An 18,419-nucleotide genomic window follows, 5' to 3' on the forward strand; every position below is an offset into this window, starting at 1 on the left:
GGGGGGGGGTGATAAACAGTCAAGGTGACTTGAGATTGTGCCTGAAAAGTGCTTAGGACATAGTCTGACACTCACTGAGCAAAGACTACTATTCTTGAGATTGCTATTCCCCCTTTACTGTTTTGATGTGGCTACTCAGCCTATCTTTAGACAGGCATCCCTCAATGATTTCGCCAAACTTTAAATGTGAGCAGGTGAGGCCGAAATCCTCTGCCAGAGAGAGGAACTCTCTGGTGTTCTCCAATGCAGTTCTGAGGGGTGTTTAGAAGGGAAGAGGAAGGGGGTTTGGAGAAGGGGAGAACCCCAGTGGAGGAAGGGAACACTAGGGATAACACGAGCAGAGAGGTCAAATTCTCCAGCCCAAATGGTGCCGCAGAAGGTCTAATCCCAACAAATCTGGAGTCCATGTTCTTCACTGACCTGCTACTTTCAATTGGAGAGCAGGACTGAAGAAACCAGAAGAATTTTAGATTGTTCACCCTGGTCTTGGGCATTGGTCACCTATGCTGCCTCCCGGGAGCCCTTGTGGGGAATACCCCGGAGACTGAGGAAAGAGGCCAGACTTTGACATGAAACAGACCTGGGCGAGGCTCTCCATCCTGCCACGCACAACTCTCCCAAACTCACAATGTCCGTAGCCTCTTTGCACCTCTGTTTCCCCAGTGCAAAATGGGAGTATGGATATCATTTAAAGGGTTCGGTGTGGAGGCAAAACAAGACGAGGTGTGCACCGCACGCATCATGGTCTGTGGACCATAGCAGGCCTCAGTCAATGGCAGCACACCTTCCCTTCCCTCTTTCCCGACAGCAGACAACTCTCAAATGGTTTCAATTCTGTTCTTTTGTGAAGAGGAANCAGCAGACAACTCTCAAATGGTTTCAATTCTGTTCTTTTGTGAAGAGGAATTAGAGATGTACAGCTTTTATTTAGAGACAGAAAGATAGAAGAGAGATTGAGAGACACAGAGACAGAGAGATAGAGAGAAACACACACACACACACACAGAAGGAGACAAGCAGGCTGCTATAGACTGAATGTTTGTGTCCCCCCAAAATTCACATGTGGAAATCTTTCCCCCCCAAGGTGATGATATTGGGAGATGGGGCATTTGGGAGGTGGTCAGGTCATAAGGGTGGATCCCTCATAGAGAAGCCTCAGAGAGCCCCTCGTTCCCTTCCACCACGTGAGGACACAGTGGGAAGTGCACCCTCACCAGACACGGCCACCGCCACCGCCATGGTCTCGGACTCGTCAGCCCCACAACCGTGAGAAATGAACGTCTTCTGTTTATAAGCCACCCACGTTGTAATATTTTTGTTATAGCAGCCCGAATGGACCAAGACACACACATATGGTCCCATTGGCACAAAACATTTCTGGAAGGAAATATAAAGGACTGGTAACTATAACTTCTGGCAGGGAGACAAAGACCTGGGCTTGTGGGCACTAAGAAATTTTAGTTTTTATTGTATGCCCTTTTCTCAAGTGTGGCTTTTTTAACCACAAACCTGAGTTGCTCTAATATAATGGTAATTTAATTTATAATTTAATAATTAAAACTAATTTAACATAATAATACCAACAGCAGCAGTAGCCAATGGACAAAAAGGAATGCACTGAGTTTTCCCCTCACCTCAGCTACACTCCTGGCTTCCAAAGCAGAGCCAGGCTTTAAAGGGGATGAGAACAGGAAGTCATCACCAGCCAACGTCTTCACTTCTTAAAGGTATGAAGGAAATCCGGAGACCCAGTTGACGTTGTAGTTGGCAGTGGCTGAGGGTCAGGGACTTGGCTCCTCAAGCAGAGTCTGTCCTTGTCAACAGAGCCCGGAGCTCAGGGACCTAGCTCGAGGACCCATATTCTTTCTCCCATCAGATCCCAGGGCTGGTGGGAGACTTTACACAGACTGCAGAGGTGTTAAAAATAGAAGTTAAGTTGCTATTGGAGATACATGGAGAATTCACTACTTGCAAATCTCTAATTATAATATGTCAAGAGTAAAATACCTTGTCAGGAGCGGTCGCTGAGATAACAGAGTATTGGCTCTGTCAACACAGTGATCCACGATGTGTCTGGAGGCCTACATTGAATAGACACCCAGCAGAAACATGTCCTGCAGGGACTCATTTCAGCCCTTGGGGAACGGAGAGGATGACCTGGTAAGTCTTTTCTGTCTGTACTTTCCTCAGCTGTGGTTGGGAGCTCTGGGTGCATCCCGCTTCCCTTTTACAGATTCTGCACTCTGTGTTAAATCATGTGCATATATTAGATGTTCTTGGAGCCTACCAGATGGATGGATGTTTTCTCATACCCAAAACTACTCGGTTTCTCATAGAAATGATATCCTCGACGATGCCCTCAGACTGGCATTAAGAACCATGCACAAGGACAGTTAGGGTAACTCCAGGCACAAGGCGACGCTTGGAGAATAATTAGGTATGCTAAAGCAGGGCCATGGACTCCAGCATTGGGAGAACATGGGCCTGACCCACTCAGAGGCGAAATTCCTTCCTTAGGTTAACGCAGAACCTGGAGTGAAGGGGGGGTACGCTCAGTACATGCGTGAGGACGGACACATTTGGAAGCATGCTTGTCATAGACCATGTTCTGCTTGGTCGAGTCAGGAAAGTACAACTGAGTAGGTCATGGGCAGCAGGAGCACCTTCCATCTTGGCCAAGGGAGGAAAGCATATGCGTGGAATCATGTGTGGTAGAAAACAAGATGGCTTCTTTTATCTTCCTGCCCCTCCCTGAGGCCAGGTAAGCCCCCTCCTTCAGTTTAGAATGGTTCCCCTTGCTTTGAAACTTCCTGGCACAGCCTGTCTCACCCAAATATCACTAGAGAAGACAAACGGGCCAGCCAGGCAACCCTCCACAAATTCACATTCTCCAGGCTCAGAGAGGTGCTTGTTGTCGCTCAGATACTCTAGGAATCACCTGAGCCAGATTCTTAGCATGTCTGTCCAATTGTAGGAATCATTCTATTGCTCCCAAACTCCTCTGCTTTTCTGTCAGCTGATGATGGTGACTTCATCCCTGAGAGCATGAAGGCAACAGAGAAGGAGCCCCTTACAGTATTTCCTGACTTGGAGATTTCTCTGTTTCCTCACACATCCACTCCTTCTTCTTGCTGTGGTCTGAATGTTTGTGCCTCCTCCCCATTCACATGTTGGAATTATAAAGCCCCAGTGATGGCGTTAAGAGGCGGGGCTTTGGGGGGGGTCAGGTGAATGGGATTAGTGTTCTTATGAAAGAGACCCAGAAAACTCCCTCACGTCTTCTGCCATGTGAGGACACAGTGAAAAAGTCCCAGCTATGCACCAGGAAGGGGCTCTCACTCAACCACACTGGCACCTTGATCTTGGCCTTACAGCCTCCAGATCCATGAGCAACAAATTTCTGCTCTTTGCAAGCCAGTCAGTGGGATTTTGTTACAGCAGCCTGAATGGACTAAGACATTTCTCTTCTTCAAACCTGAAATGTTCCCCAAATTTCATAGGAGCCTTATGTGTAGTGGCCCAAAGCTGAAAACAACCCAAACACCCATCCATGAGTAAATGGACCAACAAATCGTGGCACGTCCACACAATGGCTTACTACTTGGCAATGAAAAACAGTGAGCTACTGATCTAACAAGACGGAGGAACCTAAAAGCAATGACGCCAAGTGGAAGAAGCCAGGCAAACAGAGTGCATAGTGCTTGACTTTGTTGCTCTAAAATTCTAGAAACTAAAAACTAAGCTATAGTGGAAAAAACAGATCTGTGGGTCCACCTGGGGAATGAGGTAGAGAGCAGGGAGGAAAGATTGTAGAGGGGTAGCGGGAAGCTTTGGGGGTGATGGAAATGTTGGTTACACAGTCTGTACATATGTCATTACTCATCAAATTGCATGCTCTAAATACATGCAGGTTACTGCGTGTCAATTATAAATTAATAAAGCAGCAACACAGAAAGTGTTTCTTCTCCTTTCCTAGACTACTTGCTGTATGTGTACACCCTTGGTCACCTTCTCTCCTGAGTCATCATTCCCTACCTCCTGCTCTGGGTCCTTCTGCCTGTCCTCATAGGTGCCTTCTCCTTGGCATAAAATAGGACCCCAAATCCACTCTTGCACAAACTGCTTCCTCTGAACTCTTACGCTCCTCAGTTGCTATCTTTTCTTTCTCTTGACTGCAAGTGCTTATGGTGGGCAGTGCACTCTAACCCCAACCATCCCCATTTACTTCTCAAGTCCTGGCCCCCTGGTATCTCCATGCTCGAGAGCTTATCACAATACAATCATAACAGAATACGTGTCCTATATTCTCTAGCGGACCAAAAATCTCTCTAAGGAAAGAGAGCACGTCTGCTCACCGTTTCATGGCACTGCAGTGCCTGGGGCGCCGTGGACACCCAACACCCTGTTTAAATTTGTGTTGCTCTCTAACGAGTTCTTTTTATGAGAGAAGGATACTGACGCCGCAACTTCCCAACTGGATTAAGATCTCCTTTAGGTACGCATCGCTACCCTTCCTTTTAAGATTCCACCTTCTAAATCTTCTGGCTCGAACTTTCTCAGTGGCTCCTACTGCACCTCACGTGGAATTCCACCCACATATCAAACCCGCCAGGCCTGTGGGCTACAGTTCCTGGTGATTGCTCCCAGTTCACCCTTCGCCACCGCACCCCCGGACTTCCTTCACATGGCCTGGACATCCTGGCCTCCTTCTAGTTTTTTGAACAAATCAAGTTCTTTTCGACCTTGGGACCTTGACCTTGGTATTCCTTCTGCCTGGAAAGCTTATCTTCTCAGCTGACATATCATCTTCTTGGAGAAAGAGTCCCAGACTGCTCACCTGCAGGCGGTACCCCTGCCCATCTTAATCCTCCACGGCACCTGTCTTTTCCTTAAGAGCACGTATCCCGTAGACGGCTGTTCGATTGACACGTGCTCACTCCAGGACTCTCACACTGAGTTATAAGAGGGAAAGGATCATTTCTGCTCAGTTCAACCACGTCACTTGGTACGAGTCCTGGCCACAGTAGAGGCTTAAAAACATGCATGAACAAATGGCTCTCCCATGGCAGGTTACTATACTTGGCACATATTGAGGCTTAATAGATAATGTCTGAGTGGACATTATTACATGTCTTTTTCAGTCCTAAAATAACTTTCTGAAGCCCTACCAACATTTCCTGTCACAAAACAAGCAAAAACAAATAAACCTGGTAGTTAACACAGCCGATAGCAGACACGTGCTAGACCAGCAAACCCATTTAATAAACTCGTCCCTAAGTCTAACAGCCAGATAGAAACAGGCAATAGCAGCACTATTCACAAAAACCCAAAGATGGAAACAACTCCAATGCCCATCAGTGAATGGATGGACAAACAAAAGTGGCACAGGCATACAGTGGAACAGTATTCAGTCATAAAAAGGGAGCAAAGTACTGATACATGCCACAGCGCGGATAAACCCGGAAAACATTCTATCAAGTGAAAGAAGCCAAAACCAACAGGTCATAAATTGTATGATCCCATTTTTACGAAATATCTAGAATGGGCAAATCCATACAGAGAGAAAGTGCATTTGTGGGAATGGGTATTGTGGGCATTTTAAGTATCCGTAATGGGTATAGGGATTCCTTCTGGGGTGATGAAAATGTTCTGGAATNAAATCCATACAGAGAGAAAGTGCATTTGTGGGAATGGGTATTGTGGGCATTTTAAGTATCCGTAATGGGTATGGGGATTCCTTCTGGGGTGATGAAAATGTTCTGGAATTAGAGTGATGGTTGCACTGAACTGTGAATGTTCTTAATCCCACTGAATCATATGAGTTAAAATGGTTAAAATGGTAAATTTCATATCACATATATATTGTACCAAAATAAAAAAGGGGAGATAGGCAACAGACCATGTTAGAATGTATACTATTTTTTAAAAATCTCCAAACCTGACCTTGAAATGAAGTACCAGGTAGCAAAATAGTAAACGGTTACTTTGAGGGTCAAGAAACAATTTCCTGCTGCAAACCAAGAAATTCCCTCACAAATACTGGTTTTCCAGAGGCCTAGGGGCAGAAGAAAGTGGCACAACTGCCTTCTACCTACAAAATGTTCTAGACTAGCGGCCTGGCGTGCCCAGGCGTCTAAAGAACACCACAGAACAAGGTTTCTCAAATGAACATATACATTGTGGTATGCATGGTTATTTTAGGTCACACACAAATGAACAAGTGTTTAATTTTAATAATTATTTTTGTTTAGGCTTATCTTGGATTAATAGCCCACAATGCTAGTTTTTAAATTTATGGTGGTGATAAAATGTTTCTTTTTTGTTTGCTTATTTTTAATCCACTGAATGCATTCACATGCAGTAAAATATACTCTTTCTTGTGCATAAACTAAACGGCCACCATCAAAATACAGAACATTCCACGACCCTGCAAAATTCTCTGGCGCTGCCCCTTTGCAGCCTAGGCCTCCCCCGCCCTACCGCTCACACAAAACACAGAAAAACACAGGTAAACCTTCAAGGGATGAAGGAGCTGAAGAAGCCAGGGGCTGGGGTGGGGGGAGCTGCACAGGGGCCTAAGGGTTCTTTCTGGGTGGTGGAAATAGTCCAAAATTAGTGAGAGCCCCTGGTTGCACAACTCCGCCAATCTATTAGAAATCAGTGAATCGCACACCAAAAATGGGTGAATTTCTGGTATACAAATGATATCTCTATAAAGCTGTTAAAGTTACATAGTGTATGATTCTACCCAGAGGAGAGAATTCCAGAAAAGGCAATAGGAACAGAAATTAGATGAAGGTTTCCCTTTACCAATAAAGGCAGTTAAGGAAAAATGTGTTGATTAAGTCATCGGAGAGGAGGCCTCTAGACAGGTGAACTCGGCGAGCTGCTGCCACAGGGCCGGCCTCAGGGACTGCCGTCGCCCCCCCCCCGCCCCCACCCGAGGACCCGAGCCCACTTACTGTGGCGGTGCCCGACACGGTCTGCGCGCTGGTGTCCGCTGCGCTCTGCTCCGAGTGCGTCTGGGCGGGAGGGTACAGGTTCAACGTGTGCTCGGGGACGGTGGTCTGGCCCGTGTACTCTGGCGCGGGGTGGGGATGAGGGGCCGTGTATTCCGCAGGGATGCCGTTCTGAGGGGGAGCAAACTGGGCCGAAGCATAAGGCTGAGCCATTGTGTCCGGGGCAGCTGCTGCTTCCTGATTACCCTAAAGAAAATCAGAAAAGGGCAGAGAGGGTGAGAACACCGTGAGAGGGCACCAGGCAGAACCCTCCCCTGGGGCGCAAGGACTAGCTCTCTCCCGACACTTTGCAGGTGCCAGCATGGTGCGAAGAGCCAGAGATGGATACACCCCACTTCATCTTCACCCTACTCGATGAGGAAACAGTTCTCAGCATGTATACAGACGTAACCCCATTGCGCAGACGCAGAAATCGAGGCTCGCAAGGTGCAGTCACTTTCCCCGTGTCTTCCAGCCCCATAGCCAAAGACGGAGGGTCTGTGCCCTGCCCGATTAGAATTTTCTGGCAGATCCTCCTTATTTCATTCCCATTTTAGAACAAGTGAGCATGCAGTTGTCTCCAGTGACAGCAGAGCCTTGATTTGATACTTAAAATGCCAAGAGAGATTAAATTGAACGTGTGTGCTCTTGAGAGGACAGACAATTCATCTAAGCATTTGAATTTAATCAAAGTTTTATGTGACTTGGCTCACATAATGGGATGGGGGGTCCTTTTAATGGTCACCGTGTGTGTGTGTGTGTGTGTGTGTGTGTGTGTGTGTGTGTGTGATGTTCCCAGTGCCAATATGAAGCAGCCAATGGAAATTCAAGAACTAATTTGGACAGACGCCACTCTGTGATACTGTGGTCACAATTTTAAGTATCTTTACAAAATGCTGGACTTAACTCAGCCTCATTAGTCAATGCCTCCCCCTGCCCCCTGCCTTATTTTTTTTTATAAGCACAGAGTATTATATAACAATTCACCCTTCCAATCTAGGCAAAACATGCAGTGTGATCATTACAGTTAAGTCAAAAGAATAAAAAAAAGCCCCTGAATTCAAATGCTTCAATTTTAGGAAACATCTATCTCTCTCTACCCCCACCCAGACCCTCGTAACTCTGCTACCCTACGCACACACACAGACACACACACACGCACACTGCACCAGAAACTGTAACCCCTAGGTCCAAATTTTTCATAATCTCAAGAGATGGGATTGCACAGTCAGGGAGAGAGAGAGAAGCTTAGCAATTAAGCACACCAAAGAGCTGCCTCTCCCATTGTCTGTGGTCAATTAGATGTGACTTCAGCCCTCCTAGAATGATACCAGGGCAAAAATGTCAGAATTGCTCACATCTCCTAGGTCCCCACCACCAGCATTCAAGAGTCTCTCCAGCTAAAGCAACTTGAGTGCACTGCAAACATTATGACAGAGAAGGGAACCAAAAAAAAAAAAAAAGTTTATTCTTGGAGCAGTGCACAGAGCTTGTGCGTTTGTTTAGAAGGGACCTTAATTAGAATGTTAAAGATGACACTTCTAAGAGAACTAAGCTTAGGATAAGTTTAAAACATTTTGCAAGTGAAAACATTCCCATCACGCCCTTTCCTCCCCCAGACGAATGTCTCCAAATGTCGGTGCCATTGGAAGCAGAAATGCACAGCCCTTGCTTCCTTCTGTCTAACGTCTTTTCTTCGTGTTTGGGGCCGTGAAGGGTCTGTGTGCACTGTGGCTGGATCCCTGCACGTGGGAAGTTAACCCTGACCATCCTTGGGAAGCCACGTTGCCATTGCTGTGTATTGGTCTTTTTTTTTTTTTTTAAAGATTTTATTTCTTTATTTGACAGAGATAGAGACAGTCAGCGAGAGAGGGAACACAAGCAGGGGGAGTGGGAGAGGAAGAAGCAGACTCATAGCAGAGGAGCCTGATGTGGGGCTCGATCCCATAACGCCGGGATCACGCCCTGAGCCGAAGGCAGACGCTTGACCGCTGTGCCACCCAGGTGCCCCTGTGTATTGGTCTTTTCATCAAGAATACCACCTGGTTTCCTTTTAGGGGACACGTCCACTCTCAGCCCATCAGAATGCAGATGGGGATGAGCCCTGCCTCAGCTTACCTCCAGACACAGTCATGTGACCCTGGCTAATCAGGGTTCCATGGTCAGTCACAGGAACATGGGTTCATGCTCATTTACCTAAGCCAGTTAGTGAGTTAACCTCTAGCAACACCAAGGAGGCTGAATCCTGGAACCTCCCTGGAGTTTGGGGGAAGAAGTTCCCTTTCCTCTGGGATTGGTAGCTGTAAAAATAACACAGCCATGGAGCTGCCAAAAAGTGTCACTTGAGAAGGACCCATCTAAAGCAGAAGCCAATCCAGAGGAAAATGGAACACAGAAATTGTGAGCAGGGGCGCCTGGGTGGCACAGCGGTTAAGCGTCTGCCTTCGGCTCAGGGCGTGATCCCGGTGTTATGGGATCAAGCCCCACATCAGGCTCTTCGGCTATGAGCCTGCTTCTTCCTCTCCCACTCCCCCTGCTTGTGTTCCCTCTCTCGCTGGCTGTCTCTATCTCTGTCGAATAAATAAATAAAACCTTAAAAAAAAAAAAAAAGAAATTGAGAAGCAGGTCCACTGAGTGCCGGTGACATCACAAGGAAGCCTTGGACCCAGCTTTGCCTGCAGTTAATAACACCACTGTTTGCTTCACTTACATGAGTCAGGAAAGATAGTTTTATTTTCTGTTATTTACAACCCAAAGAGTCTGGACTAATAAGAATAAAAACATCCCCTCCCATTTATAATCCAACTAGCGTCCTTCCCTTTGACAGGGCTGCTCAAGGAACATAGTCCTCTGGACACAGATTCCACATGGAGCCACTTCCTTCTGGCCGATAAGAAGCCCCAGAACCTTTGGGACCTTGAGAACGCTCCAAAGGCAAGTCCATCGTGCCGGATTCTGCTTCCGCCCAAAGGTCTGTTTCAGTCCCTTGCTCCCTTCGATCTGCTGCTCCTTTGAACTGAAAGCCAGGCTTGTGAAAACTCCAGGTGTGGCCCCGTAGGAGAGCATGAAATGATCCCACAAGCAACGGCAGAGAGATGCCCACACAAAGAAAAGGCTTCCCTCCTCTGCCTCCATCAGAAAACACTTCGATGGGGACACACAGGCCTTTCCACACAGCAGAGCAATCTCAGGAAGAGTGACCTATCCCTCACAGGTTCCCAAAAAAACTGCCAGGGCTTTCTGTTGGGATCCGAGTGCTCTCTGCATCGGAAGGAGAAAGGCCTGCCCTCGGGAAGCCAACAGTCACTCCATATTCTCCACACCCAACAAGTCTACCCGATGGCTGCCCCTCTGCTTGGAAAACCTTCCCTACTCCCTTGCCTGGCTAGTCCTGACTGTCCTTTTGGGTGCCAAGCCAAGTCCTCCAACAAGCCTTCCTTGACACTTTCAGCTGTGTGTCCTCTATGCTCCACTGTAGCTGGTGGGCACATCTCACAGAATTCCTAGTTCTGCCACTGCCTGCTTATTTGCTGGGACAGTCCTCAGGGCTAAGGACTGCGTCACATTCTCCATTCCATTTCCAGTGTCCCACTGCATGCTAGCTGTAAAGCAGGCATTTATCAGTATTTGTGAAGTGAATGCATGCTCGAATAATGAACTCCGGGCTCTGAGAAGCTTAACCTGGCAACAGGACATAAAGTGGTAGGGTAGGGGGGATAGGAGAGGGGTTGGCAAATGACCTATGGGACAAATCTGGCCCACTGGTTGTTTTGTAAATAAAGTTTTATTGAGACACAGCCCTGCTCATCATGCTATGATGGCAGAGTTGAGTAGCTGTGAGAGACCCACGAAATCTAAACTATTTAACCATTTTGGCCCCTTGCAGAAAAAGTTTTTAAATCAAGGTGGCAAAGTTATCACTAAATATGGGGACATCAATTAAGAAGCCACCATTGCAGATGTAATGGTAAGTTTGCAGGAAATAAAATTGGCAATAAAACCGGAAGAGAGAAAAAAGGGGGTGCATTCTCCCTAAACCAAGAAGGGAAGCTCAGCCAGAGTTGTAGATGGGCAGTGCCAAGGATGGTGCCCAATGGAGAAGTCTTCTTCAGAACATGCTTTCTAGCTTCGTGCCTCTGCCCTTTAAGCACACACGTGCACATGCAGACTTCAGACTCAGCACAGAGGGCTGCCGAGGGGAAGATCCGAGGTGGCTTCAGGCTTCTGTGCTGATGTGAAAGGGAGCCCTTCTTTTCACCAGTGCTCAGAAGACACGCTGAGGGATGTTGCTTTCTTCTCAGGCCTAGAAGGTGCCAGGCATTGTGCTGGGGGCTTGGCGTCAGTACTTCTTACACAGGTAACACAGGTGACTACTCCCCTGGGGACATCTGACAGTGTGTGCAGACACTTTTGGTTGTTCCCAGCAGGGGGACAGGTTGCTGCTCACATCTAGTACGGAGAGGCCAGGGATGGTGCCAAACACCGTACGATGCCTGGGACGGTGCCCACCACAAAGGATTACCTATCCCCAAATGTTAATCTCGCGGAGACCTAGGATCCCTGCTTTGCATGCACTGCCTCTTTCACCCCGTATTCCTTTGCCGTGAAGGAGACTGCAGTACAAAACCAGGAAATGATTGTGCAAGGTCACAGCAACAAGTAGCTCTTAGGGAAGCCAGGAGCCGAAAGGACACCAGGTGTCTTTCACCTCCCATGACTATCACCTGGTGGAAAGGTTTGTTCCCATTTTGAAATAAACAAACCCCTCTTGGTCCTACATACAGCATGGCCTCAAGACCTGCTACCCAGCTGGTGCTGTGTTACACCTTCCGGGGAGTCGGGTGCTGGTGATGCAGAAATACCAGTGTTCCGTCAGCCAGACGAGCCGCTGGTGTGCGTTAGAGCAGCAGCCTGGAAAATTGGTGCCACCACAAGCCCAGGGTCTAGCTTCACAAGGTTCTGAGGCTGTCCTAGGAAAGGCAAGGGCCAACTGGGGACACAACACCAAACCTTGTGCCATTTTGGCAAACCCAGGGCACCAAGCTCTAGGGATTGTGTCCATGGTCGCCAAGGAGCCCAAAGGTAGCGTTCAAGTCCACGGGGCTCTGGACAGCATTTCTGCTCCTGAAGTCTTCAAACAGATGTTAGTAGGACCCCCCACAGTTACTTATTAACACTGGCAGCTGTTCCAGAGAGACCCTAATTAATATTCCCAACCTTTGCACTTTGGGCTAATTATGGCTGATATTTAATTAAGATCCTTGTACTTCCTATAGAATTATTTTTCACCTTCAAATGGCTTCAGAGATGTCTTTATTTCCTCCCTAGCGATGTTCCTGGATTCTTAGCTTGGCTGAAGTGTGTTTTCTGGAAACATACATTCGCATTAAGGACACCTTTGGCACTCCAGGTCAAGGCAGCTCTTGGGCACGTGAACAGGCTCCTGGTTGAAAGCTGAAGCCAACTTCACGGAGGTGACAGTGACAGACAAAAATTATTTGGAGCATGCCGGCTAGACGTTCCCTCATTTGTAGAAGCTGGCTTCTTCCCTCTACTCCAATGCCAAAGCCCCACCTTTCCCTAAATAAGTGGGATGATCACAGGGATTCTGATATCTACTGAGTCAGGATGCTTGTGGGTGTCCTGAGGTGCTGGGGAGGGTGATTCTGCTTTGCACAGAACCCCCACATCACCCAGCAAGTGCCGCAAGAGATTTTCAAACCTAACATCAGATGTTCAGTGCCTGGACTCTCCTGGGTTGCTGATAAACACACAAAAGATTTTTTTTTTGGAAAAAAAGCCGAGACCTTAAGGTTTTCACGTCCACACTTGCTGCTGTGGAAGTGGATAGAGACTTGAAACAGAGAACAATTATTAGGAATGTAAAGGAAACTTCCCTGTCCTCACACCACAAGCCTCGATCAGGGCAGCAACTCAACAGCATGATGATGTGGGACCCCATCATTACCTGAGACACCACAACGGGTGGCTTGGACTCTAGTTACTGAGAGCAAGAGGAATTAAAGCGCAACCAAGTCTGAGTCACCAAAGGAAAAAAAAATGCCATTTCAATTTAAATATTTTACTGAAGCATGAAATAGCCAGGATATTATTGCTATTTTAAGACAAACACCGTAATCTGACTATTAGCCTAGTGCACCGACTCGACTGCGTGCAGACATTCGGAGAGGCGGTCTTCAAACACTGGAGGATTGCTTCGGTCACTGAAACACCCGGCACCTTTAATTTTCTCTCCGAGGGGGGCTCAGAAGACAGAGTCAGAGAGAAAATGAGAGGTTCCCCCCACCCAACCCCCCAGACATCTCCCTTCTCCCAATTCATTGCCCCAGGTGGTTTCATAAAGTCGTTTTTAGAAAGTAATAACAGAACAAAGGGTGGCAGCCCGTCAGACTTTGAGAAATATTTTGGCCCCAAATCTAATGCAAACCACATTTCCACTGAGAAATAGTCTTTACGTGGCAGAGCGTGAAGCAGGGATGTTCTTTTCAATGTAACTGCCTGGCTTTTCGTGAGAGGGGAAAGTGCCTGCTTTCAGAGCTGCCAGGGTGGACTTTAAAATAATGAAGTATTTTTCCTGTGTACGTGTGTGTGTTTCCCCAGCTTTAGTAGTCAAACTTCTTGAATTATCGTTTTCCCCTTTTGGTTTTGGAATTGATTTGTTCCCCCGTCCATTTCTTGCCCTGAAAAACCCCTTCTGGCCTAAACACAATCCTTCTAATGAAGACATGCACAGGAATTGTCCGGCCCTAATAAACCAGTGATTGTATCTGTCCACACAGCCAAGAAAAGCAGCCACTCCCGGAGGGACCCCCCGCCAACACAGACTCCTGGAAGAAAGCCTTCCTTCTTGGCTGCCTGCAGTTTCCCATCTTGCTGACGGTTTTACTTTAGTTTTGTAGCGTGGTCCGTTCTACTTCTGTGGCAAGAAATTGCGCATATTCAGAGAAAGCCTCCAGTGCCTGACTGAAAAAGAGCTAAGCTGTATCATGCCCCCAGGGGCACTGAGACAAAGAAGAAAATGCAAAATTACACCATTAACCTGCTCGTTCTCAGACCAGCTCAGTTAGGCACATCAAGCAGAAAGCTCTCTCTCTCTCTCTCTCTCTCTCTCTCACACACACACACACACACGCGCACACACACACACACACACACTTGGCTGAAATCCCCCACCCCCCGCCCCCCGCAGGATTCAAGGAGCAGAGTATGTATGGCAGAGAGCAACAGAGACTTAACACAAGGCAAGGCTTCAGTTTCATTCACATCACAATTTCGAGTGAAATATAAAATCGGGAAAAATACCTGCTGCACCATCCTGCTTCCTTTCTCCTCCATAAACTTAGCAGCTGTTCTAGCCCCACACCACAAAGCATCTGCCCGAAGCAAGCCTCAGCTACGAGCGAGGGTGTGCGCTCTGTGCAACGTGTGGATGGCTGGATGGTGAAGGAGGGGAGCTGAGGCTGCCTGGCTGACCTCCCCCTCAACATCTGACTGCTCCCAAAACCAACCCCAGATGGGACTCTTTTCCGCCAGCGAGGCCTGGCCCATCAATCACGGCTCGCCCCTCCTCTGGCTCCTGTGCTCAGTTTCAGGGTGCACACTGAGCAGATGATTATATAGCGGAGGCAGAAAACACACACACACACACACACACACACACACACACACACACAGCGCTCGCCTACATTAATAGCTGTTTAAAAAACATTAGAAATGCTATCCTATGCATTGCCTGGAGCTGGAATTTTTCATTACTAAACTAAATATATGGTATGCAAAGTTATGAAATCCACCGGGGAGCTTGCTTACTATCCTATTTTGTTTTATATTTTTAAGAGGGGTGGGGGGTGCCAAGGGTAGCAGGGGAAGAGACAGAGGCAGGATGAAGAAAGAGCTCAGAGACGAGAGAGATAAGGATAGGAAAATTTAAAGAAATGCCCTGAGAACAGAAGGAATGATTTTATAACAAAGCTGAGTGGTTAATTGTAAATTGATCTTAAAATACTGTAACTGACGATGGCTTGGGTGATTCGGAAGCCCTGCTCCTTTGCAGGCTAGCTGTGTGACCTTAAGCAGGTAGTTGCAATGCTCTGGGCTCCAGTTTTTGCCTCTGTTGAGTAGGGATAATGATGGGTGCCTTCACAGTGTGATTGTAAGGATCAAAATAAAAACCAAATCATAACAAAACAAACACACACAGGGCTTGGCTTATAGTATGCACTATATAAACAGATTCATTCATCACGCGGCGATGCAAAACTCAAGACCACTTATGTCCCTATTATGTAGTCAAGAGGGGCAGCGGGCTTTCAAGAAAGGAACCCACAGATGATCCCTAAATTGCCTTGGTGATCGATACTATGAAGGACAAGTCTAGGGGTCTTGCATTCTCCTTTTCTTGAACTTCTCCTCTTAGCTCATTCTTTTCTTCCCTTTCAAATGAGCAAAAACAAAACTGCGTACAAAAATCCCCAGTGATTTCAATGCCAAATGCTGCCTCTTTATTTAAAGCTACAAATACTTTGTTCTTTCTTTATTATTAAAACTACAACAACCAGAGTGAAACGTCAAAACAATTTCAGTTTTTCTTTGGCCATGTCTTTCTTGCTCGCTGAGGGAGAGTTTCAGGAGTCCCATCCACCCTTCCCGTGGACAGCTGCTTATCACCGAGACGCCTTGCTAAGAAGAGGAGAGATCTCGCTACACTGGAGGGAATGGATGGGGTTTCTAAAGTGATTAAACGTGTAATTAAATTGTATAACGGAGGAGTGGGTGAGGGCGGGAGAAGCTGCCTGGAAGAATTCAACCCTCCTGCTGGTGTGTCCCTAGTTCAGGTAGCCCCTGGGTGATTTTTTTTTTTTTTTAATTCCAAGTTCCCCAGTGTTGGAAAGAAAATCTGGATCAACAGTATCTGTGCCATCCTTCCATTTCCATTTCTAATCATACTCCCGGGACTCCTCTGCTACAGAATTAAGACAAGCAGCCCACGTAGGTTCCTTACAGGGACATGTCGGCCCCCGTCTCAGAGCTGTGCAACCACAGAGGACCAGACCCCCTTCTTTCCCACGCTCCAGCCCAACATGTGGAGCCAGCAGTCACTCTCAGGAGTCATAAGCCCCCTGGGCTCACAGATCACTGAAAAGCCAAACTTCTGTCTTTCAACTGGGAAAGAGGCATGAGACCAAGGCAGACAAATTCCCTGGTGAAGTATCTTCCTGGGAGTGATGGAGGAAATACACAAAAAAATCAACCAACAAACCACTAAATAGAGAGGAGTGTTTCAAGTGGGAACAATCAGGGAGACACAATTGGACCCTGGTCCTTAGTCAGTGGACCACCAGAGTCACTTGGGGGTATTTTTACTAAAAAAATTAGACACCAGGACTCCACCCCAGACCCACTGCCTTCAAATCTCTGAGGGTGGGATCGGGGCATGGACGCTGTGTAGAGCTGCCCTGGGTCATTCTGCCACCCTGGGGGAAAGAGTTCTGCGTTTTTCAAATTATAGGAGTGATCCCTTGGGCTGTAAAAACCATGTAGGGAGTTATCACACCAACATTCTTTAAGTGAAATAAACTATACCACGCTGGAAAAGAATAGAATGGAATAAAATGGTAAGAGTTAGTATTGTTTGATGAAACTTTTATGTGGATGAATTGGGTTCAGATGTAAAATCTTTTATGGATTGCAGTAAAATACTTAAAATTAAAATCACTATGCTAGTAATTTCCAGCGTGTGTTACCATTTGACCTTTTACTAGAACTGTGGCTATAGAGTCAAAGTCAAATGAAGAGAAGTCAGGAGTATAATGATAGAATTATCGGCAAGTCATTCAACCCTCATGTGCCTCAGTTTCCTTATTTATAAATATAAGTAATAATATGTAGTCTTCTTCCCAGTGAGGCTCTTGGAATGCTTTAGGGGGAAAATCTATAGGACTGTTTTTTATAACCTAATAAGTTCCATGAGTACATTTCCTATTGTGGGGATGAAATCAGTCCTCCTTCTATCCGGCAAAGTGTATGTCTGGAGCATACATGGAGACATACGTCAGGTCCTCACCCATCAGGTGCCAGGCGTCTGCTCAGCCCTCCAATCCTCACGATCAGCCCCTTTTGATAGGAGGTATGGTCCCTTTTAAAGAAAAGAGAACCGAGGCTCCAAACAAGTGAAAAACTATCTCCTACTACGGAATCTGATACGTCAGTTAAGTACCAGAACCAAGATTTGAACCTCACCTGGTCGTAGTGAAGAGTTCCTGCCACTGAATCCATACTAAGATGAAGATGGAGATGATGATGGTGGTGGTGTCAGGGGGCGATTATGATGATGATGGAGATGAGGAGGATAATGAAGATGGAGATGATGATGACGATAAGAAAACTTCTCTTGAGCACCAACTATGTCCCAGTCATTGTTCTAAGCACTGAGGATATAAAACTCAACAAAGAGCTTTGCTTACATCACCTCTTCTAACAAGAACCCAATACCGTTATTCCTTTTCTAAGGGAGGTGGAGTTACTTCCTCGAACTCGCACAACTGGGAAGTGCTAGTTAGCCAAATCTGTCAGACTCCTAAGCTCGATTTCCTAAAGCAGTTGGAAATGGGTTCAAATCTGACCTCAGTTAGGTAACATACAAAGCCTGGTTTCCTCAACTACGCCAGCTCACAGAGTAGCATCTCTTCAACAAGGAACTCTGAGATGGCTCTGAGGCCAGAACTGGAAAAAACAAACAAACAGCAAAGATAACACGAATCCACGTCATAGATTCAAGTGAAAGCAATTTGTTTCATTTCACTTCCCTGGCCTCAACAGGGAAGCAAGAGAGAGAGGCCAGAAGCCATCTTTCTGTGGCTGACAAACACCAGCCCCAGAAATACAAACCAGCCGAGTGGGCGGCAGGCTTGCACTGACAAGGTGTCATGTTTGCAAAATGTTCCATCCTGATTTTCCATTTGGAGTCACAGAAGGCAATGTAGAGGTGGTTTTTCTCAACTCCTTAAAAGTTAGCGACCATCAAATATTTATGGCCCTTAGTGCAAGGCACTAAGGTTGCTCAGGAGGTGATATTTCCAAAGGGAAATATGCTTGTCTTTTAAAAAATTAAAAGGTTCCAGCCTCTGGAGCAAGTGAAGACCCCAACCAACAGCATCGGGCAGTTAAAAATATAGGTTTTCTCATCTTGCTCACCATCGCCCCTGGTTCTCAGAGGACCCTGACTTGTCCCTTCAAACCCTTGTCCAGGTTTGACATTCTGTACATTTTGATTTTGACATTCTATATACCTTTATATTATATATATTTTTGAGGTCTGTCTCCAAGTAGACTATAAACTCTATGAGGACAGGAACCTCATCTGTTTTTCTCATCACTCTTGTCCCAAGCATTTCAAACAGT

General features: G+C 46.7%; 1 protein-coding gene across 16 annotated transcripts in view; it reads right to left on the bottom strand.

Annotated features, from left to right (window-relative positions):
• Positions 1 to 18,419, bottom strand: part of RBFOX1 (RNA binding fox-1 homolog 1) — a 2,017,010-nt gene that overhangs the window by 174,906 nt on the left and 1,823,685 nt on the right. For all 16 annotated transcript variants that reach the window (XM_034670396.1, XM_034670397.1, XM_034670388.1 and 13 more), the window contains one exon: positions 6,963 to 7,205. In XM_034670396.1, coding sequence (XP_034526287.1) covers positions 6,963 to 7,205 — 243 coding nt within the window. The remainder of the gene's footprint in view (positions 1 to 6,962; positions 7,206 to 18,419) is intronic.

This window comes from Ailuropoda melanoleuca, chromosome 10 (assembly GCF_002007445.2).
Source record: "Ailuropoda melanoleuca isolate Jingjing chromosome 10, ASM200744v2, whole genome shotgun sequence".
Classification (NCBI taxonomy): Eukaryota; Metazoa; Chordata; class Mammalia; order Carnivora; family Ursidae; genus Ailuropoda; species Ailuropoda melanoleuca.